The sequence below is a fragment of the Pseudochaenichthys georgianus genome, chromosome 18, assembly GCF_902827115.2.
Source record: "Pseudochaenichthys georgianus chromosome 18, fPseGeo1.2, whole genome shotgun sequence".
Taxonomy (NCBI): Eukaryota; Metazoa; Chordata; class Actinopteri; order Perciformes; family Channichthyidae; genus Pseudochaenichthys; species Pseudochaenichthys georgianus.
This window is the reverse complement of record NC_047520.1, coordinates 9394892-9419757: the sequence shown is the minus strand read 5'-3', so window position 1 is coordinate 9419757 and position 24866 is coordinate 9394892. Positions and strand designations below refer to the sequence as shown.

The following is a 24866-nucleotide window of genomic DNA, read 5'->3' as shown; positions in this document are numbered from 1 at the left end:
ACAACATTTATGACACCACTCGTTCCACTCAGTAACCCTCTTTGTTCTAAGACATGTGATAGTCTATACACTATCATCTTCTCCATCCATTTACACAAGTGTGATGTTACTGGGTAATGATCACTTCCTATGGTACAGTCACTTTTTACATACCATTCACACGATTTAACTAAACTATCCGTCACAAGTATGAGGTCCAAACATGATTGTGTCCCCCTATTCAGGTCTATTCTTGTTTTTTGTCCATCATTAAGGCAAAACAATGCCCTCTCTTTAAGCCCTTTCCAGAGTCCTTTAAAAACTCATGCAGCAGTTTGCATCTCAAAAGGCCTTAAGGGAAGGTTTTGTTACATTTTAAGGCGTAACCTTTGACATTTAGTTGGACCAGAGGCATCAATCTGCATGTACCTTCCGAGCCGGATCCAACAAGACCAAGCTCAAAGCCGTCGGACATTCCTTTGCACCGTCGAGGGTACTGTCGACATGCAAATTTGACCTCTGACCTCGATTTTGACCTTGTCGAAGGTCGCAGGGTCCCCACATTTTGCACGCGGGTTCCACACAAGTTAAGCAACACACTCTCAAAGTCTCGGAGCGCCACACACCTTTTTTCAATTTTGTTCATGTTCTACCCCTCCCCCACCACAAACCTGTCAGACCCTTAGCTTATGAGAGGATTTTGTGATACAGTTTGACATTTAATTGAATAAACATGCCCTCGAGGGTCAGAACCGACCATGGGGACGAAAACAACTCTGTCTGCCTATTGATGAGCATCTGCAGATGCTCTCACAGAGGCAGTGCTCTCCGTGGAAGAAGCACCCACAACCAGAGAATAGAACAGCTCTGGGGTGACCTGTGGCGAGGTGTGAGCAATGTCTATTACGACCTCTTCAACTTCCTGGAGAGTGAAGGCATAATAGACATAGACAATGAAATGCACATGTGGGCCCTGCATTATGTCTATCTCCCACGCATAAACCATGACCTACGGGGTTTTTGGAGCAGTGGAACAATCATAGGTTGAGGACCGAAAGACACCAGAGTCCCATACAACTTTTTGTCCAAGGTTGCCTGGAACGGCAGGGCCAGACCACTTCTGCCATGCAGAGCCTCTTTGGTGGAGGACAAGGAGATGCTCAGGAGGAGCCAGACAGAGAGGGTAGAGCTGATGCAGGAGAGGATGCTCAGGAGGAGCCAGAGAGAGAGAGAGAGAGAGTAGAGCTGATGCAGGAGATGTTGCTCAGGAGGAGCCAGAGAGAGAGGGTAGAGCTGATGCAGGAGAGGATGCTCAGGAGGAGCCAGAGAGAGAGGGTTAGAGCTGATGCAGGAGATGTTGCTCAGGAGGAGCCAGAGAGAGAGGGTTAGAGCTGATGCAGGAGAGGATGCTCAGGAGGAGCCAGAGAGAGAGGGTAGAGCTGATGCAGGAGAGGATGCTCAGGAGGAGCCAGAGAGAGAGAGTAGAGCTGATGCAGGAGAGGATGCTCAGGAGGAGCCAGAGAGAGAGAGGTAGAGCTGATGCAGGAGAGGATGCTCAGGAGGAGCCAGAGAGAGAGAGTAGAGCTGATGCAGGAGAGGATGCTCAGGAGGAGCCAGAGAGAGAGGGTAGAGCTGATGCAGGAGAGGGTGCTCAGGAGGAGCCAGAGAGAGAGGGTTAGAGCTGATGCAGGAGAGGATGCTCAGGAGGAGCCAGAGAGAGAGGGTAGAGCTGATGCAGGAGAGGATGCTCAGGAGGAGCCAGAGAGAGAGGGTAGAGCTGATGCAGGAGAGGATGCTCAGGAGGAGCCAGAGAGAGAGAGAGGGTAGAGCTGATGCAGGAGAGGATGCTCAGGAGGAGCCAGAGAGAGAGAGTAGAGCTGATGCAGGAGAGGATGCTCAGGAGGAGCCAGAGAGAGAGAGTAGAGTTGATGCAGGAGAGGATGCTCAGGAGGAGCCAGAGAGAGAGGGTAGAGCTGATGCAGGAGAGGATGCTCAGGAGGAGCCAGAGAGAGAGGGTAGAGCTGATGCAGGAGAGGATGCTCAGGAGGAGCCAGAGAGGGTCACCGTACCTTGAAACCAGCACCTGCTCAGCGATGAGGACATGGAGCAACTCACCGCAGGCTGATCCTCTTGCTGGTCGTAGAGGAGATCTTGGACGTCATCCAAAATATACCGTCATTCATGGCAACATTGAATGTTGTCTGATTTTGTCACGGACACATATCTCCCAGCGGCTCCCCGCAGGCTGTTCTTTGGCCTTTGAACTCACACTAATTGCCTTTTTTAAAACTACTACTTTGCACATTTGTCTAGTGTGCCGTGTATATATGTGTGTAGTTTTTATGTTGTAGTATTCGAGAGAATTTTCCTTAAATAAATTACTTTGTTTAAACAATGGTCTCTGTCATTGATGTTGTGCAGTTACTAGCCCCGCTCGTGGCCTGCATGTTGCCACGGTGACTGGGCTTTATATAGTCATCCATTGGGATGTGTTTTCGACAAATAACAGTCCAGACCTCATGGGGACATTCAATAATAGCCACGAAATGTGTTTTTAAAGAAAACATAATGTGTTGACATTGATATATTACAAAACATATCCCTGAGTTTAACATTGTTCATTAGTGCCACGGAACATAAGCACATACTGTAGGAAAGCAACAAAGTGCATTGCTGCCTGAGAACATGCACAGCTTGAAATGCTATTAATATCTGCATGAAGTTTAAAAAATGGTCTTGTTTCTTTTACTAATTACAATGCTTTTCAACATGTATCTATCCATTTTCATTCAGCTTTCATACGCGATGCTGTTTCTTGGTGAGCTTGACAGTAATTCTTGACTCCAATGAGGAGAAGAGGCTAAAATTAAGTTTATAATGTAATCTCTGGATGTTCTCAGACATCCAGGATATGTTCTTGTGAGTACCTGGGCATAATTGGGAATTGATCACGTTTTCAGGTTCGTTTATTTATTTTTTAAAACTGATAAAGTTATACATTTGGTGTTCTACGACCATGTATGTCATACACGTGTGCCATGGCATACACTGGGAACTACACTGTGTTGTGTGTCCACTTGCACTTCATCCCCTCGTCACCCTGTTTGTATATAAGTCCTGGTTTTCTGTCCTGTTCTTGTCGGTTCCTTGTTTGTCTATGTCATGAAGTTCTGTTTTTTCCGTGTTGATTGTTGTTACTTGAGTTCCTGTTCTGCCTGTTAAATATACATTTTTGTTAAGTTTTCTGCTGTCTCCAGTCTCTGCATTTGGGTCCAACCACTCCTTGCTTCACATGACAATGATTGATTTGTACTATATATCGAATTGATATTTTTGCCATTATTGTATTGTTATTAGTGCTTTTGCAGGTAATTATTATTATTATTATTACTTTAAATCTCATAGATATTAACACTATTATACATATGGCTGAAATAATCATCATCATTAATTGTTTTGTGATATTATGTCCCTCTTGTTTTCATATATATATATTAGGGCTGTCAAACGATTACAATTTTTAATCAGATTAATCACAGCTTAAAAATTAATTAATCATGATTAATCACCATTCGAACTATGTCCAAAATATGCCATTTCTTTATGTATATTGTTGTGGGAATGGAAAGATAAATGAAAGAAGGGGGATATATCCATTTAACATACGTATGTATGTTTATTATAACATTGTTCTGCATGTCAAAATGAAAGACAGCCCACACACACACCTATCAATCATCAAACCGTGGGGTCTTATTTCATTACGTGTTGATTTCTATCAACACCTAATGTTGTATCGATGTATATAGAGATGTACTACAGCAAACGTATTCTCCGTCGGGACTTCCTGCAACAACATCACGCCGTTATCTTGATTCTGATTGGCCAGAAGACATTATCAAAGATGTTCTATTGAGAAGATGATCACTACGTGACAAAAGTTTTCAAAACCGTTTCTAGTTTTCGGTATTTCCAGACAAGTGGCTGCTGAAATCAATCTGACTAACCGCTGTCTGTGCAATTTACTCCGCGAGTTGGCGGACTTTATTTTGCTTACTTTAACATCATTTTTCATGGTGGGGGCTAAGCCATTTCTTGGTATGGCTGTAGCCTATCTCAGCGCTGGAAAGAGGGTTACTGAGTGGAACGAGTGGTGTCATAAATGTTGTATTTAATATGTTAATATATTGTTTAATGTTACACTTCACACAAGTCACGACTGTTTGCAGTTAATGTCGTTGCCGTGTGTAACGTTAGTTTATATAATGTGCAGCGCTTCAAACAGTGTGCTGCCTTAAAGGCATTTTATAATGTTATAATTTGTTTGCAGTTCATAAAGTCACCCCTAGGAGTGATAATGGTATTGTTATCTTTAAGTTCGCCGTTCTTAGCCTCACTTCCGGTCTGAGAGAAGAAGAAGAAGACCACATACGACAGACACATGGCAGCAACTTTCCCTCTGCTTCATTCATTTCTCCTGTTCAACAGGTTAGTAGTGTGTACACAGATTATGTCATATTTCGATCTAAGAAGTGTCTTTGAAACTGTTTTATGTGTAGTTAACTTTAATGTCATTCTGTGAGCTACGCCACTAGCGTGTGGCTAATGGATAATAGCGTCCGCTAGCTTCTTTAACACAGGCTCCCTGGATAATGTAGCTCTACTATGTGTATGAGTCCCGTGCACTAGTCTGGCTTACATTTCAAGTTTATTCTGTTTGTATAAATATGTGAAATGCTGGTCTGAGGTCATAATTGTTCATATTATTTAAAAGCTAAAGCGCTAATGCTATGCTAATATTGTGCCTGTACAACAGCCATGTTAAAGTGAGTACAGTCGTGTTGTGTGTGTTATCTGTTATCACTGTATCATATACTGTAAATGAAAAAGGCTGTAATCCCTCATGAAAGTCATAATATGGCATGTGGATTTATGTCTATTTTTTAATAGAAAACGAAATATGTCAGACATAGTTATTTTGATTGGCTAAATGTATTTTTACATTCTCAGTTAGCTTCAGGCCTCACTGAGGAGAAGTATTGAGGTAGAACGCTGGTGAAGCCATTTCCTTATATTCTGTTTGCACAGATAATAAAGCTGGTTGGCAAAAAGGAAGTCATATTCATTCGACCACACAACACAACGCAGAGATACATAAATAGAGAAAACGGATATAATTTGTAAGTGTATTTATTAATGGGTTTAATAAATTCTGGCTAGGACAACCACACAAACGGCAGCAACTTTCCCTCTGCTTCATTCTTTTCTCCTGTTCAACAGGCTTATTATCTGATTACCAGCTCTGCACAGCAGACTTGTAGCACTAGCAGCAGTGGAGATGGAGCATCAGAACCTGGAGAATACAGCAACAACAACAAGGATCCATTTGACGATAGGTAAATGTAAATATTACAGTAATAGTGTACTTTCATTGTGTGGGTTTAGTTAAATAGTTTGTAAGAGAGAGAGAGAGACTCCTGTCCCACCTCCCCATCAGGGCTCAAAATTAACTTTTTTCCTCAGTGTCCCACAACTGTCCCGAATTCTACTTTGTATTGTCCCGGATATAACCAGCAGTGTCCCACATTTAAATTTGTATCGTCGCCCCCCCAATTATGCAGAATACATATAATTTGATACTTTTTTGTCACTTAATCATCACACCATAGACTCTGGTCCACCATGTAAGTTTAAAATACTTATTCTTTTAAACATGAATATTAGACTGATCTGTTGCCTCTCCTAGAGTAGAAGGGAAGAGAGTTGTTTTAAGACATATTTTTCTATTGTTTCTCAATATCCAGACTAATGTATCATTGTCCTGTCAACATTGAAGAATTCTGATTTGTATTTTTCAATTCAATATGGTATGGCTGTATGGTCTCTGTGTTTTATGATCGGAACCCTCTATCTGGCAATAAAAGTGGTATGAATGACAATAAAAAAACAGAAGTTCCATAATACAGTTTAATAAATGTATCAGTTTTCAGTTCTAGTTACAAGTTATCCTCACAAGTCGTCAGTAGTACTATAGGAATATAAATTGATCTTCTATCTTCATTCATGAATGTCAATCATCTTGCTCTCACTCACTCACCCACCCCCCCCCCCCCCCCTCCCCCAGGCACAAAAACAACTGGAACATTACTCTCTCTTAACATGACACATTATTGTCATACCAGAGTTGATTGACAAACTAAAATTACCTTGCGACCCCCTTTCTAATCGTCACCCAATTTGACTGACGTTCTTGACCAAAAAAAAGTAAAACACTAAAAAAAGATGAAAAGCTAAATGATTAGCTAAATGCCTTACGTTTTTGCAGCTAAAGATTCCAGCCTGGTCACTGACTGGCTGACAAAGAAAATATAAAAATGATAGGCTTCACCTCTTATTCTGATCAACTGTATTTCACATCATTTTCACAAACTTCAAAAGAACATGACACCGCATTTTAGGACGTTTGTATGCATTGTAAGGCACACTTCAGTTGCTAGCGTTAGTTAGCACTAACATTGGCACTTAAGACAACTAATTTACCACAATGGAAGACGGTGCATCATGACCAGGACTTGGGATGTTTTCGTTTCGGGAGTCGGCAGAATTGGGGCTTGCAACAGGGGGCTGTTTATTCAACCACCTCAGCATTTCTTTCTTCTGTTTATAACTGTCGTGAGCGTTGCATTAGCGTGAGTCTAGCAGCAGTCAGCAGCAGAGTGGATGACGTAGAATGCATTCTATGATTTGACAGCCCAATGACTTTGCAAATAACACCCATTTTGAAGTTTACTTTAAAAAAAAAAAATGTCACTGTCCCGAAATAGTCCCAGACAAAATAGATTTGTGTCCCAGTAGGAATTTGTATGGGCATCGGGACATCGTTAATTGCGAGCCCTGCTCCCCATTTTATTTTGAGTTGTGCATTGTTATTTGTGCTTGAGAAACATTCCACTTGAACTTTATATTTTAATGAACTTAGTAGTAAATATTGTCCTATATTTCTTTCCGATTTCACAGCTGCCTGGGCCTAGCAGCAAGAACCTCCACCTGTGCCTGCACCCAGGTCAAGATCTACCGTGGCTCAACGGCCTTCACCAGAGCCACCACCACCACCAAGGACCAGCAGCCTCCATCTCCATCTGTGCCTGCCACAAGATTAAGATACACCTCGGTACAAGGGCCTCCACCACAGCCATCACGATCAATCCAGCCAGCAAAGAAGTCTCGCCTAGCACACCTCCCTCCCGCCGACACAGCCACCAGCAGCCCATGCACCAGGGCTCTCGACTAACTTTTTCCCCCATCCTCCCGGAACCGTCCCGAAATACAATATAAGCCGTCCCGAAATTAATGTGGACCGTCCCGAATTTAAAATGTTAGTTTTTCTACATTATCATAAGTTAAAATCATTCAAAGTGACCTTTAACATAAATAAAACATCATACAAATCATTAGATGATAATTCATGAACCTTTTTATTTTAGTAAATCGTTCAATCACATAAACAAAGGCCAAATATATTTAAACAAACACACAAATGAGAAAATTACTCATCCAATTAACAAACAATCCAACACTGTGTCCTGAAGACAGAAGCCAGAGTAACCACTAACCAGGATGAGAGTCTGTAACACAGTCAGGAGACCTTTACAAACGGCCCGCCCCCTCGCACCCAGACGGGAGAGAGAGATCTCGTCTAGATTGGAAAGCTCAAAAATACATCATAGACGCATGTTGTAGTCTTATTGCATATTAGAAACGGAGTTGGTGAAACTAAAACTGCGATATAATGTGTATGCAGCAATAATACATATGACATATATTTTTTAAATGTCTCCAGTACCGATAAAAAGTCTGATAACGTCGGAGCTTAACGTTACCACTGTCTTTAATAATTCCGGCCCGGGGCCCGTTTAATACCGGTGCTCGGTACCCATCCCTACACGGGGAGAGGCAGCATATTGCTAAGGACTAAATGTGATGGAGAGTTCTCTTCTCAGCCTTATTAGGGGATGAAGAGGAGTAAGTAAATAAAGAGGCCGGCGCTCCAGGGTCTGGTTCTGCTGTGCGTTTTTGTGATGTAACGGTAAAACTTTTCAGAATTCCTCCACGGGATGCCATTGTACATCACTCAACCCGCGAACAGAACATAGCTAGACCCGCAAATTTGCGGGCACAGCCAGCTGTAGCTACATGTGTGTATTTCGAGGGTTTCTGAATGTTTTGTGCGTGTGTGTTTATCATGGTGTTTATGTTGACAAGGAGGTTTAATAACTGTGTGCTACACAAAACGTGCAGTCGGTTTCATTTTCATCGCCGTTTGTAGTAGAGTTAGCAGGGTATTTTTATTTGAACTCGTCCCAAAATTATTTTTTATCCTCCCCGACACTATTTTTCTACGACGGGACGTCCTTATGCTCGAGCCCTGCCATGCACCATCACCCCCACCTACACAGCAGCCAGACCCACTGTCTTGGAAGACAGACAAAGACCATGGCACTGCTCCCCCTGTCTTTACATTTCTAATGAATAGTTGGTTGAGAAAGTTCTGATATTGTCAGGGTTCGTACAGTCATTAAAAACCTGGAAAAGTCATGGAATGCAATATGCAGCTCTGCACAGCGGACTTGTAGCACGAGCAGCAGTGGAGATGGAGCATCAGAACCTGGAGAATACAGCAACAACAACAAGGATCCATTTGAAGATAGGTAAATATTACAGTAATAGTGTACTTTCATTGTGTGGGTGTAACATAGTTAAATAGAAAGAGAGGGGAGAAACATTCCACTTGAACTTTATATTTTAATGAACTTAGTAATTATTGTCCTATATTTCTTTCCCATTTCACAGCTGCCTGGGCCTAGCAGCAAGAACCTCCATCTGTGCCTGCACCCAGGTCAAGATCTACCGTGGCTCAAGGGCCTTCACCAGAGCCATCACCACCAAGGACCAGAGGACCAGCATCACTACAGCAGCCTCCATCTGTGCCTGCCACAAGATTAAGATACACCTCGGTACAAAGGCCTCCACCACAGCCATCAAAGAAGTCTCGCCTAGCACACTTCCCTCCCGCTGCCACAGCCACCAGCAGCCCATGCACCATCACCTACACAGCAGCCAGACCCACTGTCTTGGAAGACAGACAAAGACCATGGCACTGCTCCCCCTGTCTTTACATTTATAATGAATAGTTGGTTGAGAAAGTTCTGATATTGTCAGGATTCGTACGGTCATTAAAAACCTGGAAAAGTCATGGAATGCAATATTTTTCCCAATGTTTTGGAAAAGTCATGGAAATATAACTAAAGTTGCATCAAATATAATTGATATGTTATCTAATCGCCGAAATAGTAATACTATAATGATAATAAATACTGTATCGTATAATGAAATGTAAAATGGCAACTGTGGCAGTATTTCGCTGGTGAGAGATATTTACAATCACGCCCTCTAGTCTATAGGAGCTACTATTTGATATAAAGATGCCAGGGAAGTGCAGTTTCAACAATGTATGGCTTCTAAAGAATAAGTACCAATTGTGGTTATCAAAAGACATTGACCCAAGACGTGCTAAATCCAAACTGTGTTGTAACATATTCAATATTTAGAATATGGGCGAGGCAGCCCATGCTAGCCACATGAGTCATTTTTTTGGTTGTGGAAAAGTCATTTAAAATCAGTGGTGAAAAAGAATGAACCCTGTATTGTAATTATTGAGATGTTACTGTTTCTTATGTTAACATAAATAGTTGGTTAAAAAAAAAAGTTGTAATGCTCAATTTGTATTTGTACACATCACATGAACCTCAGTATGGAGTATGAAGTCATGAATCAGTCCTGATGTAACTTTTCTGTGGTGAAAGTAGAGTGATGGAACTATTTTACTCCAAATTCTAATTTACACATTTTCATTTTAGACATGAACAACACATTTATATAGGCCTATAGTGTAATTCATATATTTCACTACTTTTGTGAACCAAAAACGTTGGTAAACCAAATCTGAAACACCAAAATAAAATGGATGACATGAGTACATCTGTGATTTCACAAGTTTTTAAGTTTTCCAAAAATCTGATTTCTAAGCTAAGTATCTCATAAAACAGTGCTCTAAGGTGAGTGACATTGCATTTCTAGCAAGACCAGAGACTGAACATTTTGATATGTTACACCATGCCATGCTATAAGAAGTACTTTTAAAAGGTGATTTAAGGAGACAAATACCCTTCACTTCAGTAAAATAAGGTAAGGCTATTTTATTTTAAAAGACAATGAAGGCAGGTTATATTGGTTGATATATTTATTATATTGAAAGCCAAATTAATACATAGTCCCCTGAAGCTGGAATAACGTACAATTTCCAGCCTCACAATGTCAGGAACTTTTCATCTCCAGATTGCTTTGGTCTGGTTTTGCTCTTCACTGATTGGTTACTGAGACTTTGAACTTAAACGGACCTCCCCGTTTATAAAACGGACCTCCCCGTTTATTCGCGCGTAGTTTCGCGCGAATAAACGGACCTCCCCGTTAATCCGCGCGAAACTACGCGCGAATAAACGCGCGAATTGTGACGCAAAGGGCGTTCCATACACGGGCGCAGAGCCGCTCGCGGGGGTTTAATCTGCGCGCGAGGGTCATTTTATGCGCGTGTAAAAGCACATTTTCCGCTCGTGAGTAGCTTGTTTTACGCGCTAGAATATTGACCCAAATCTAACTCCATAAACGAAACTGAAAGTATGTATTCAGTTCGTCGGTGTCGGTAATCTGCAAGCAAATAAAGGAACCCAAACAGCAACACCGCAGAAATGGTTGTGAACATCTTCATTAGAAACAATGCTGGTCTGTTATATCCAGTGGTGCTGGACGACACTGAGTTTCAGGGCGCCACAGTGCTGGATCTGAAACACAAGATTGAAGCTCTCGATGGAATTCCAGGTATGATCACTATTGAAATAGCCACTGTGACGCAGATTATATCCTATATGCTTAAATCATAAAGTTAACATGTAACCATATTCCGTGTGATTAACGTGTTTTGCCATTTAATGGTAGGCGTCAGAATGTAGTGGGCAGTGTTGGGAAAGTTCACTTTATACATGAACTAGTTCAGTTCACAGTTCACACATTTTAAAATGAACTAGTTCAGTTCATAGTTCATAATTCAAAATGTTGAACTAAAGTTCATGGTTTCAAAAATGAACTAATTTATAGTTTATAGTTCTTTTTTCAATACGTTGCTGCGAGCTATTATTTGTCTCCTGTACGATGTTAATGGGATTTGGGTGGTAGTGGATCTGTTTTGGCGCTCTTTTTTATTCGCCACTCGCACATACCGTGAAAGGCTAGTCGTGTGCTTATTCTCAATGTGCCGTTTAAGGTTTGTTGTCGACGTCGTCGATGTACGGACTTGCTTTTTCAAACCGGGCGGACACAGTTTACAGGCAAACGTTAGATTTTTCCGTCCGAGTCAGTACTGACTTTAACGTAAAACTATTTAAAATGATCATACGCCGACGTCGTAGAGCAGGGGTCTTCAACTAAAATTCAACGAGGTCCAGTTAGAGAAAATGTCCCCATGCAAAGGTCCGGAACATCAAAATGTCTAACTTGCTTCATGAATTAGTGTGATATATATTGAAGTGACCTGTAGCTTTATCAACATCTGTATGTAATCAACAGCTGACTGCCAATCAAATAAAGAAAGTACAATTCAAAAACAACAATATATATTGTCAATTAACATTAAATACTGTGGATATGTGTAATGTTCCTCTCGGGCTGCATTTACAAATAAACTAGAGAAAATAAATAAAATAGCTTTTGAAAATATGTGCATCTTAAAAGTGCTTAATTTGAGATAAATACAATAAAGTGTAGCAGCAGCTTGAGTGTCCCTTTTTCTTTGTTAACCGTTTCACATCATGACTTAACAGTTTCAGCCGATTATAGAACAATATCAGTCTTTACACATCATAACAATTGAACCGTTTCAAAGTTTCTCTTTCTGTCCCTCTTATATTGCAGTCCCCAACTCACTTTTGTTAAATTCAGTGTGAGAATTGAGCTTGAGCTTGTCCTGCCAGGAGTTTGTAAATCTGGGCTGACATGGAGTCAAGTTGTACTTTTTACAGTATTACGGCTTCTACAGATGACGTTTTTTTATGGATTTTTTGTCAAAGCACTTAAGCTATTCATTGCTATCGGGATGTTAAGAGCATTCCATGGAATATAACAAAAAGTGTATCTCGAGCCGGTTTCTGAAACTTACCTACCCCACCTTTAAGTTAAAAATCAAGGGTTTTTATTATTATTCACAGCAGGGGTGGGGAACCTTTTTCCTTTCAATTTTTACAACATCCTCCGAGGGTCGTACAAATTATTGAACTCAACCTTTGCTTAAAATATTGAAGTTAAATGCATCAATCTGGTGCACTTTGAGAGCAACATTAAGAGATCTATGGATACATCTCTCAACACCCATATGAAACAGAACTGTAAGCATATTTTTCTTTTTGGATATTTTACAAATCACTCCCCTTTTAAACTCTATTCTTGTTATTTTTAACAACTTTTTTGTTACTGTCATATAGTATTTTATACCTGTTTTTCATTTAGTCTCATTAATAACTATAATGATCATATCAAGGTGTGCCTTAACCTCACTGAGCTGAGGATATTTGAGCCTCTCAGGAGAGCTCTCTTCCACCTGGCTGTAGAAAAGCTCTTTAAATCCGTTAGCATAGCTAGCTAACCAGATGCTAACAACAACAGATCGCCACTGTGTTTACAACTAAAGACACAGCCACGCAAACACTGCGGCATGTGTACGGCTCCTTGTGGATTATTATCCTTATATGCAATATTTTAAGGGCTGGAGCGGCGTTCCGGTACTCAGCACTCCTTTCAGACGAGACATATACCACGTGAAGACAGGTTACGCTCGTGTTGTGTTCAATGAACCTGTCCTTGGCCAGGAAAAACAGGAACTCGCTTGTTTCATTATTTTTGCGGTCTAGATTTCTTCTTCTTTTGTGAAGTGAGAAGTTGTCCGTCAGTCGAAAACTCTTCGGTTCTCCACGAATTACACAAGTCACCCAAATCAGCGTTAAAAAAGCGGGAGGCGCCGAAAAATCCCCTATTAATGTATTGATTATAGCTCGGGTCCGTATAGGTCGGCGTCTGGGTCCGGATCCGGACCGCGGTCCGCCTGTTGCCGACCCCTGCCGGAGAGTCTCTGAGCAAGTGCTGCTGCAGCTGCTCTCGGCTTCGTCCATACTAATTCATTCATTCATTCAATGCACGCCGGTTCCGCGGTTCCACATTGTTTGTTGTGGGGAGTCTGATATATTTATTATATTATATTTTAGTGCGACAGCCAGGGGTGACAGGCGCGTACGCGTCACAGGCAGTTTGCTGTTGCCAGATTGGGTGGTTTTCCGCATTATTTTGAAGCCTGTTTACGGTGTGTTTTTAACTGGGTTTTCGGCTGAAAGGCATATGAAATCTGGCACACTTTTGAACGCCGTTATAATACAGTGCTGAGAATGAACGCACTTTTGAACGCCGTTATACAGCGCTGAGAATGAACGCGTTCTCAATTACGTTCATCTAGCGGAAATACAGTACGTTCAGTTCACGTTCGCCCAAAATATGAACGCGTTCATGAACGATCGTTCATTGAACGCGTTCAGGTACATCACTGGTAGTGGGCTACTGGACATTTGTTTGTTTTTGCAATAACATACACATCAGAACATTTATAATTGGCTGTTAATTATAACCGAGAAGTCAGTGTGTTTATGTCAGCATGGTTATTTTCCACCAGGAATTAGTAGGACTGCAGGTCTAAAAAAGCAATTTAAAATGACCTAAGACATATATAGCCTATATAGAAATATTGTTATTGCCTGCTTTTGACCCCCTTTCTTTGTACGCGTGTGTTCCTGTGTGTCCATGTTTTAGTGTCACAGCAGCGACTGATCTTCGAATGCCGGGAACTGAATGACAACTTTCTACTATCACACTACGGAATTCAAAATGATGCATTCATTAATTTAATTTTAATATTGAGGGGTGGAGGTCTGCCTGGGGGCCCGGGAGATCCTGGACTGGGTGACAAGGATGGGAAACACAGTAGTAATGAAAGGCTCGCTGACTTTTAAAACCTTCCCTGGACAGAACTGTTTCCTGGAGACATTTCAATAACACACCAGAGCTTCACACAAGTGTCCAAACGATTATCCCATATCACACTCTGCTGGGATTTTAGTGTAAAACCAATATTGGATTAATCATTTACTTTCGTCTTGTTGTGCGCCTGCTCTGTATGTGGATTGTTTAAAGTGTTTGAACAGGGAAAGTAAATGGATGCGTCTCGCACCTTCATTTTTTTAGACAACTTTCAGGGAGTGGCAAATCACCGTCATCACTACCAGTCCACTTCCTGTAGCATAAGTGCTAATGCTAACCTTGTTTTAAGTATTGTGCATCCAGGGAGCTGTTTCATGATATCAATGATCAGGAAACACATGAAAAGTGTTGACAGTTGTCAAAAGACTACATTTGTTTCAATATGTGTCATTATTTGTTTTATTTAGCTGTTGTTTAACCCAGTCCAACATACATGCATTCACTAATGTGCAGCTGTTTGACATCCAATATAAAATCTACACTGACTGATGAAGAAAAGCCTGATTCAGTGATGCAGTTGTTAATGATGAAGGACGCAGCCTTCAGTGGCAACATGTCAAATAATGCATTTTAAAACGTTGTGCAAAAACAGATTTGTTTTATGCTCACAATATAAATGAACAAATAAACTTGTGTTATAGTAAACCTGGTCTCTTTGATGAGTGTATACTACAGGGTAGATAAGGCTAAAGTATTGTACTGCATCTTAACATGTAAGTATTGTCATTTCCAGATATATGCAGTAGAATAGCAGATCAATAGACAAAATACCAATACTTGCCTCTGAAATATAGTAGAGGAGAATTAGGCTTTATATAGAACATGTCAAATTTTTTGCTTATACAGTACTTTACTCATTGTACTACTTAGTTTGTAGTAGCTTATTATTTATGTTACGACTACATCAGTAAAGAGCCGTTAAATGTCCCTGTCAGTCTTGAGAGCCGCCTTATGTACACTGAAAAAACTGAAACTTTGACTTTAATTAAATGTATTATGTCAACAAGTTTCACAAAACTGTATTAGGTTAGTTAAAAGCAATTTAGTTTAATATTATCGCTTTCAAATAACCTCAGACAGTTTTGTTCAGTGTAGAAATGGTCGACACGTTTTCTCCAACATGTGGTTTGGTTTATTCTCCACAGACATTACATGTACGTGTGTGGTGAGTGCAGTCATTGAACGCATCTCCAGGCCTGACTCCTCCACCAACCAATTAAGGACTGATCAAATAAGTCACCTGTTGGACCTTTCCTCATCCCTTTGCCCCTGTCGGGGTTGGTGTTACAGTTTGTGAGCCAATGTATGTGTCGGTACGCCTTTTTTGTCCTGCCTGCTTTATCCATTTTTAGCTTTGTCGTGAATTTTAAGTATTTTAAAACCTACTGAGATTTTGTTTAACTTTGTCAGTCATTTAATTTCCTTGGTGGAGTTGAGTGCCAGTCACAGCTGGTCTCCCCTCAATGTTTGCTGTGACTGCACCTGTGGGGAGTATATGAAAGCTTAAATTAGTTTTAAGTAAAGCTAATTTTGTGGACTTATTTTTTTTTATCTTTGAGAAATAATTTCTTTCAATTTTCTTATGATGGTTAAATAGTAAAAATACATTTATTTGTGAACGTGTCTTTATTGTGAACTCAATCTTTTTGGTAGCCGATATATCATTTCTCTGTTACACCTATTTCCTGGGGTGCAAGAGTTGTCGGTATTCTATCTCTTGTAACCGTTACATATAATATAATATTTTGTCGCCACATGCTTTGCCTAATTCACAATTTCTTCCCAAAATAAGCACTCAAAGTCAAACTTCATGCCGTATAATGGATTTTAAATGTTTTGAGGGGATATAGAGTTGTTTCTGTTTCTTAACTCTTTGCAGGCACACCTGTTGTATTCCTGGCAGGCCCGGACTGGCCATCGGGAGGACCGGGAGGTTTCCCGATGGCCTGGCCTGTTAAGTGGCCTGCTGGCCTGAGGATTTTTTTGTACACGTATTGTGATCGCAACGCTGCGCAAATGTGGGTCTGACTCTGCCTCACAGAGGGTGACTGGCTGTCTACATGATGTGGCCTGCCGACATGGCCACTGTCATACAGATCATACAATAATGCCCTCGATTCAACCTGATCTCACCAGAATGCGTGACTCCACCACGACTCCTTAACACCACAATGCGTGGTGGAGTCACGAACTTTGTTACATTTGCGTGTCGGCACCACGCAAACAACCCCAATGTAAAGTGAATCAGGCTCCTTTGTCGTGGTGCACACACGCATTTCTACAACGTGCATTGTGTGTAATGCAACTGTTATTTTTATTAAATTACAAGTTAGTTAAGTTATAAGTTAGTTTTTAAGGAAGGCCAGAGCTTCAGCTGTGTCAAATAGATTGTTCCCTTCAGTTAACGTTATTTAAAAGATAATGATCATGTCCCCTGTATTGTATTACGAGCGTCCATTCCCATTGGATAACGGAGAATTTTACACCCGGAAGTAAGTAGCCTATTCCCCTTACTGTCGATTGATTTTACAGTGATATCTGCACTACTCATCGACTAAAAAACACCAAATTGTCCTTGTTAATTACACAACATTGATTGGTTTGAATTGTGTACAATGCTTTTGTATTTTCCCCCTTCGATTCGGAGAAACAAATATATTTTCGGAGTTTTTGGACGGCAGAAGACACTACACTACCCAGAATCCTCAGCTATCGTTTGGGACTACACCATGTGCTTAGCTTGTCGGTTACTTGATGACCAAACTATTATTTCTACTATCTAACATAAACTCTGCCCGCTGCATACGTCAATACGGTAATTTTACCCTTTATTTTCTAAAGGAAATGCACTGATTTCTGGGCTTCCCCCTCAGTGAATGGTAGGCAGGATCAGTAGAATACCTAAAGTTTTACCTTTGACCAGTCATGATGCATCAGAGGTAAAGATAATTCATATTGAAGAGATGTAATGTTATGTTTAGAAGCTATTAGCTGACATCTGTTATGTAAAGGAAGAGTACAATGGAGGCAATGCCAGGCAGAGGAATTACGTAACTGGGTATGATGAGGAAAGGATGTGATTTAATTCTAACATTTAAACGCCTACATTTTTAAATTATGACTTTTGGTCAATTTCTGCTGCGACTTTGTGGGATTGTTACCTTTTTTTCCAAATTCAAAACTTGTCACCAGTGTCATCGGTCAGTGTTATTTTCAGATGAACCTCTAGGGGACGCTACAGCTCCTCCTGTGCATACTTGACTGTCAGGTTATTCTGCACTAAAGGTTATACTGGTGCAAAGCTTTTTCCAACTCTGTCTAGGATGCAGGAAATGATTTCAGAAGAACTGTTTAACATCAAATATAAGTTCTGCATTAGAAGTAAACATGTATTTAGTCATTTGCAGAGATGGAAGAAGTACTCAGATGTTGTACTTGATTATAGGCAGAAGTACCAGAGAGGAATACAGTTACAAGTAAAAGTGCTTCATTCAAAATGTTACTCAAGTAAAAGTATTAGCATCAAATATACTTAAAGTACCAAAAGTAAAAGTACTCATTATGCAGATTGATCCATTTCAGAATAATATATGTTTTGATTATAATTATTGATGCATTACTGCAGTGTTCTCAAAGCTGGTAAAGGTGCAGCTAGTCTGAATGACTTTGTATACTGCAGGTAGCTTGTGAGTTTACTCCAAGTGTAACTAAAGTCTGATTTCACATCATTAATCCAGATCTGGGTTATTAATGATCAACTATAAGTGAACAGAGATGAATAGGCAGAAACAGCATTCAGTGGCAACACAAATAGTGCACGATACAACATTATTAGAAAACAAATGTTTTTAAAGCTCACATTATATATGAACAAATAAGTCTACATTGTATATTAAATATGGTCTCGTCGATGAATGTACATAGGGTAGGGACTGTGGGATTTATAAGAAGACACATTTTGAAAGTGAAAGTATCCTGAGTCCCTCTAGTTACATCAGACTACCTCTCAGCAGCAGAAAGCAGCACAACGACTCACACACACAAATGGGAACAATATACCAGGTCTATGTGAAAGGACCAAATGGGCAGCAGATTTCTCTTGACATGGCCAAGACGGAGGAGCAGTTCAAGAGTACTGCTATTTATTTATTGGTGTACTGATGTTGTCTGCTGTACTCTATTTAATTATGTTTTTATTTTCTAGTCTTGTTGTGGTCAGTTAACATCTTGTCAAGGACAACAGTTGAAAATTAGCCTGCTGGCTAATACTGGCTCATTTACAGCAATGTGAATTAATGTGCACTGTCCTTTAAATAAAACAAACAAACAAACAAACAAGAGCATGACCGTGCTGCAGCTGTGGGAGAAGATACTAGAGAAGTGACCTGAATACAAAGGTAAACGTCATTGTTGCTACCAAAGTAAGCCTGCCAGAGAAACTGTATGTTCAGCCGATTTGAATCCGTTATATTCGTTTCTGGAAGCAACACACACACGAGCTGAGGAAAACGAGTCTCGGTCTTACAAGGCCAAGAAATTATGTTTTTATACATGACATACTTTTCAATTTATAATCCTGTCTTTGAAGTGAAATATCTCTTTAGGTTACCTGACATTGATTCTGTTAAAATAGCCCAGATTAGTGCTTAAGTAGGCCTCCAGTAGTACTTAAGTGTTTTAAGTTACACTCCCATTATACTGTAGACACTGGCTAAATTAGAGAATTGTTCTGCCTCGTTCTGACTTCCTTTGTCTCTGTGTGTTCATGTTGTAGTATCAGACCTGCGACTGATCTTCACACACACTCTGGATGAGGACTCTGCTCTGTTGTCTGACGATGGAATCCAAGACAATTCACTCATCTTCATGTGTATAAAACTAACAGGTGGAGGAGGGGGTCTTGTGGACCCAGTATTTCCTGGAGTGGGTGACAAGGATGGCAATAACAGAAGTATGGAAAAACTCAGTTCTTTTTAAAAACCTACTTTGGATATACATTTTTCCTGGACACATTTGAATAGATTTAACACCAGAACTGTGTTTCAGCAAGTGCCCAAACAATAAGCTCAAGTCACACTCTCGAATTTAAGTGTCTTGTACCTTGAACTTTTGAGCTACTTCAGTCAGGTGGTTTATGGTCCAACCTACTGCAATCACTCCTGACCACTTCCTGTTAATATACCGTACACTTCAACACATTTTTTAGTGGGCCTTTCTTTAATTAGCCAACATATGCAGCAGTGCCTTTTTTTGCTTCACTTCTATAACTCCTGTCTGCTTCTCCAAACTCTAAACTGGGACGTAATGACCTTCATTTACTGTGTTTTACACAAAGCTTTACCATTATTGACTCTCTCATCACACAATCTGCCATAAATTCTGGGTCAATTTGTTTTAAAAATGTGTCATATGTCAAATGGTCAGTAGTTTTATCCTAAAATGTAAAAACCCCTGTTTGTGAAATGTGATATGTTTTTGTTAATTTCAGTGACTTTGTTGGCTATTAAACAACTGGTCCAGTCTTAAAACGTGTCATTGTTCAGTGTTATTTTTTAGATTTACCTCTAGGGGGCGCTACAGCTCATACTGACATTACAATGAAAGGTTACAGGTGAGCAACTTCAATTCAATAACTACAGTACTTGTGCAAAATCGAAACATTTTCAGAGACAGTAAGTCAAATATCTATTAGGTGTTTGAATGTTGTATTGCATGTGGGAAAATGCTAATAGTTTTTTTATTTTACCCACTTACAACTTGTATTATGTGCACCTGTTGACATCAATAGACGTTCCACACTCATGTTAAGGGAAACTTTATTTATTCAGTTATTAATGATGAACTATTATTGAAAAGAGATCCAACATCAACATTACAAATAGTGGATTATAAAACATTAAGAGAAAATAAAGCAGATCTTTTCAATACGTGAATAAATAAGCTTATAAGTCTACACTTTTGCCTCGAGTTGCTAAGGCAATCTTGCATTGAAATCCAAGAAAAGATGACAGAAAAAGACAGTAAACGAAATGAATGTGTGTGCAGTGTTTCTCTTAGATTCGGTGCCACACAGGTATGGAGGTTTGTCTGGGAGCCACGCCAGCACTGCAGGGGAGGAAGTAGGAGCTCGTCTTCAGGCACTCAGGAGTGAGCTTCAGACACACAAAGCAGAACTCCACCTGACAGCGAGGACAGATGATGTTCTTACAGCCCGTTGTGTCGTGCTCCACCTTTGTACCACAGGTGGGACAGGCCCGGATGGAGGGACACGCAGTGACCCCCTGTACCTCAGAGAGGGCAGTGGCCTTGCAGTTCTTGAGGAGCTCCAGGACCGCGTTGATGCAGCCGTCGTTGTCGCAGCGGTCTGAGCGCGGTGCTGCGCCTTTCCACTCCTTCAGACACTGCCAGCAGAAGTTGTAAACCTTCTTCTTTTCGTCCGTGCAGATCGTGCACATCACGCTGAGGTTGCTCTGGTCCTCTCTCTCCACATGCGTTTTACAGCCAGGACACTGTTGGAGGGGATGTGAGAAAAAGTTAAAGGGGCCCTGTTAAGCTTTGGGGGTTTTTCCTGTTCCTTTAGTAGGCTTTTTAGATTCTTGTGAATTTAAATGGTCTGCAAAGGCTAGAATCCCTGCCTGAGACACCTGGATTGGACTCCTTTGTTTACTTTATGGACATAGTGACATCACTACTTCAAACGCTTCTATTGGCTAGTTCTCCGACACATTGTACACGATATATGCTAAGGGCCAATCACAACAGGGACGGCCAGCTAACATATCTGGCAGTATGATAAAAATAAAGAGCTGTTTGAACATCAAAGCATGGAAACATGTCACAGCAGAGGCACACAATACAAATATGAACCTGAAAATGAGCATAAAATGGCCCCTTTTGCTCAACATTTTGTAGATTAAAACACCTGGCTCTTTAAGCCCCTTCCCAAAAAAGCCCAGAGTGCTCTGATTGGTCGGTGTTTCATGGTCTTTCACATCTTTCCTCTCTGCATCTCTGCACCAAATTAGGCGAGTAACTACTGTAACGGTACTGTAGTGGCACATTGTGAAATCACAAGTGCACCTCGAACATGGACTTAAAATATTTATCGGACCTAAACTTTCTTTACTGTTTTTATGAATTGATGATATTAGAAACAAACAACTCACTGTTTTGAATTCACAGTATTCTGTGGCAGCCAGACGGGCCATCCTCTCTTCAAAGTACGCCATCTCTGAAGCTGTCAGCACTGCCAGCCGGCGCACCTCTTGATAGGACCACTCTTTATCACACTTCTTCACGGTGCCATCCTTCAAAGCAGGGCACTTAAACTTGTACTGGCCCTGAAAATCAAAAGGACACATTGAGTTATATTGCAGTGTATGTGGGGAGTTGAGAATCCTTTACATGTAGAACCAGGAAAGGTGTAAACTAAATAATAAATCGAAATCATCATACATGGGCAAAAAGACACTTATTCACTGAGGACAAAACACCGTTTCCATATAATAAGTGGTCTAACACAGTTTTTATGGTCATTAAAAAGTAGAGGTGGAAACATGTGTTTCTGTTTCTGTTTGCAACATCAATTCTCTAACACTTAGTGAACCCGGCTTTGTGCTCTTTAAACAACATGTTGGAAAGTACCTGATCCAGCAGACTGCGACACCAGCCAGTGAGAGACTGTGGAGTGACTGCATGACCGCAGGACATCTCTGCACATAGACACCGGTCTCCATCCTCCGGAGCTGAGGGGAACAACAACAAGAGCAGACATTGAACTCATCGATAGTCACATACATATAGCCCTGCACATTCAACATGAAAGAGCCCACCTATATTCCTTTAAAGAAAAATTAAGAAATACTTCTCCCTCTGTTGTTACATATACATAACTTAATAATAGATACAAATTGGGATATTATATTGTTACAGTAACAGCTGCTATCAAGGTTTTTCACACAAGTTTAATATAAATATATACAGTACATATCACCAGGAGAAAGATGTCTATCTATACAGGATACACCATTTACAAAATAAATACAAAATCATTTAGCACATACTCTAATTTATCAAGCTACAACAACTAAAATTGAACATAGGGTACTAATATTTACATTACAAGTGTGCAAAGCAGTTTCAGTTTTGTAAATGATTAAGCAATTAGGTAGTGTAGGTTAATCAGGATAACCAATTCACGCAGCACAGAAACGTGAATTATTGTGATTCTGGTTTAAATGGTTTTTGATAATGCTTACGAAATGCATCCAGAGCATCCGGTTTGTTGACAAACTTCAGAGTCGTGTCTCTCGGGTCGTATCTCTTCTCCTCCTGACCCGGTGTAGTCATTTTGTTTCAGCTCCTCTGCTCTCCTAACTTCGTGTGTCAGCACTCGAGAGATGAGCAGTAAAATGGCTGCTGCTGTGTCAATTTCTCTGACTCCGATTTTCTTTTTTGACTTTCAGTTTCCCACAGCAGTTCCAAGAAATCACGTGAATGTAGAGTAACAGGTCAGAATTCCCCATCTACTTTTTTTTTTTTTACATTATTATTTTTGAAGACAGCCTTGATATGTGTCCTCAAGTATGGAGAAAAGGCCCTTCATGTGTTTAATATTTACACCACTTTGTTTTACAGAAACTTCTTATAAGAATGTGGAACAGCTGGTAAACAAAGAGGACGTTGGTCAGATGCCAAACACTGCTGGAGTATTTAGTTTTAGCACCAAAATATACTTATAGCACCAAAAGTAAAAGCACTCAAGTCATTACACACATTGGCCCATTTCAGATTTAAAAAAAAAGATTTTATTCTAATTACTGATGCATAAAGTGTTATCAACGCTGGTAAAGGTGCAGCTAGTTTTAATAGCTTTGTATACTGCATGGTAGATTGTGAATTGACTCCAGGGGTAACTAAAGTCTGATTTAAGTGTTGATTAAGTAAATTAACTAAAGGTATTAAATAAATGTAGCGGGGTAAAAGTACACGATTTACCTTTGAATTGTAGGCTACTAAGGGTACAAAGTAGCTACAAATTGAAAATACTCAAGTACCAGTCCTTTAACATTTTACTTAAGTAAATAGTTACTAAACACCAACACATAATAAATTAGAAATAGCCTACAACTAAAAAAAGTCAAAAATGATCATGGTAATAATCATAATAATAGCTTCAGGACGAAAGTGAAAGTATCCTCCTCCCCCCCTCCCCTCCCCCTTGCGTAAGATTGCTGTTGATCAGCATACACAGCACCCTGAGGTGACATTACCTCTCTCCCAGCGAAGGAGCAGCTCGCGCCCAGACAGACACAGCCATGGGGAAAATCTACCAAGTCGTGGTGCACGGATTTAAAGGTGAAATACTCACGATCGACATATGCAACACGGAGGAGCAGTTCAAGAGCATGACCGTGATGCAGCTGAAGGAGAAGATAGCAGAGAGGCTTCCCGAGACCGCAGGTAAGAGCCAGGAGGGGAAGTAAGTACATTAGTCAAGTACTCTTTTGAGAGACTTGTACTTTACTTGAGTATTTGAAAAAAAGTCCCCCAGTACAATTCAGAGGTACATCATTAAATCCACTGCATGTATGTGGTACCTTTAGTTAATTTACAGATCTTTGATTAATGATGTGAAATATAATCAACACTTAAATCAGACTTTAGTTCCACCTGGAGTAAATTCACAAGCTACCCTTCAGTATACAAAGTCATTACTATAGCTGCACCTTTACCTTTGATAGGCTAACACTTAATATAATTATAATCACAACATGTCATATTATTCTATTCCTAATGAGTACTTTAAGTATATTTGATGTTAACTGTGTGTGTGTGTGTGTGTGTGTGTGTGTGTGTGTGTGTGTGTGTGTGTGTGTGTGTGTGTGTGTGTGTGTGTGTGTGTGTGTGTGTGTGTGTGTGTGTGTGTGTGTGTGTGTGTGTGTGTGTGTGTGTGTGTGTGTGTGTGTGTGTGTGTGTGTGTGTGTGTGTGTAGGAGTGGGGGTTCTGCGGCTGATCTTCACAGATAAGATGCTGGATGGAGACGACGGGCTGCTGAGTGAATATGGAATCCAGAACCAGTCCCACATCCACATGGTGGTGAAGGTTCCTGGAGGACTGACCGCTTGACAGAGACCTCCATTGTTTACACATGTTTACGTACTGTGCGCTATATTATTGTCTTACTCCTTTTATTGTTCCGATGTAAAAATGGTTTTGCTGTTCAAATAAAGACACGTTCTATCTAATTCCTTTTATTTCCTCATATGTTGTGTGCAGATATTGCCTAGTAGAGTGAATACACAGTAATGGGGTCCCACAGGGGTCCCTGCAACGGCTCTCGCAGTCTAGCAGTTATCCCATGTAATCCGTTTATTTAAATACACATTAAATAATTACTTCACACATGGGGTGTGCTCATAGGTGTTTTGTAATACACAATGAATATGAATATTGTAAATGCATCCATGTAGGTGAGAAGAAGTACATGTACTCACTGTACTTAATTACAATGTTGAGGTTTAACTAAATGCATCTCTAAAAATTAAACTAGTAGACTAACTAATTTTACAAAAAGTAAATCAGAACTTTTTTTTCTACAGCAGTAAAAATGTTTCTTGAAGCAACAATACTATATATTAATGTCACATATATAAATATAATCATCTGGGGCCATATTTCTGCACAATGATTATTTT

The 24866-nt window shown here is 40.3% G+C and overlaps 2 protein-coding genes and 1 long non-coding RNA gene across 4 annotated transcripts; 2 read left to right on the top strand and 1 right to left on the bottom strand.

Annotated features, from left to right (window-relative positions):
- Positions 1 to 5084: 5084 nt before the first annotated feature.
- Positions 5085 to 14814, top strand: LOC117463780 (uncharacterized). Of its 2 annotated transcripts, XR_011644946.1 has the most exons (4): positions 5085 to 5159; positions 5260 to 5375; positions 6997 to 10914; positions 13942 to 14814. It is a non-coding gene; the product is annotated as an uncharacterized lncRNA (long non-coding RNA). The 2 variants fall into 2 exon arrangements; XR_004553969.2 differs by lacking the exon at positions 5085 to 5159 and having other exon boundaries at positions 5184 to 5375.
- A 5159-nt stretch (positions 14815 to 19973) lies between these two features.
- On the bottom strand, positions 19974 to 22610 carry LOC117463654 (E3 ubiquitin-protein ligase DDB_G0292642). Its single transcript, XM_034106010.2, has 4 exons — positions 22428 to 22610; positions 21814 to 21914; positions 21336 to 21509; positions 19974 to 20678 (listed from the first exon to the last, which is right to left on the bottom strand). Exons 1-4 carry the CDS (start codon positions 22516 to 22518, stop codon positions 20223 to 20225), a joined length of 822 nt encoding a protein of 273 aa, XP_033961901.1. The 5' UTR covers positions 22519 to 22610; the 3' UTR covers positions 19974 to 20222.
- Positions 22611 to 23396: 786 nt separating this feature from the next.
- On the top strand, positions 23397 to 24416 carry LOC117463815 (uncharacterized). Its single transcript, XM_034106283.2, has 2 exons — positions 23397 to 23631; positions 24164 to 24416. Exons 1-2 carry the CDS (start codon positions 23487 to 23489, stop codon positions 24295 to 24297), a joined length of 279 nt encoding a protein of 92 aa, XP_033962174.1. The 5' UTR covers positions 23397 to 23486; the 3' UTR covers positions 24298 to 24416.
- Positions 24417 to 24866: the final 450 nt, after the last annotated feature.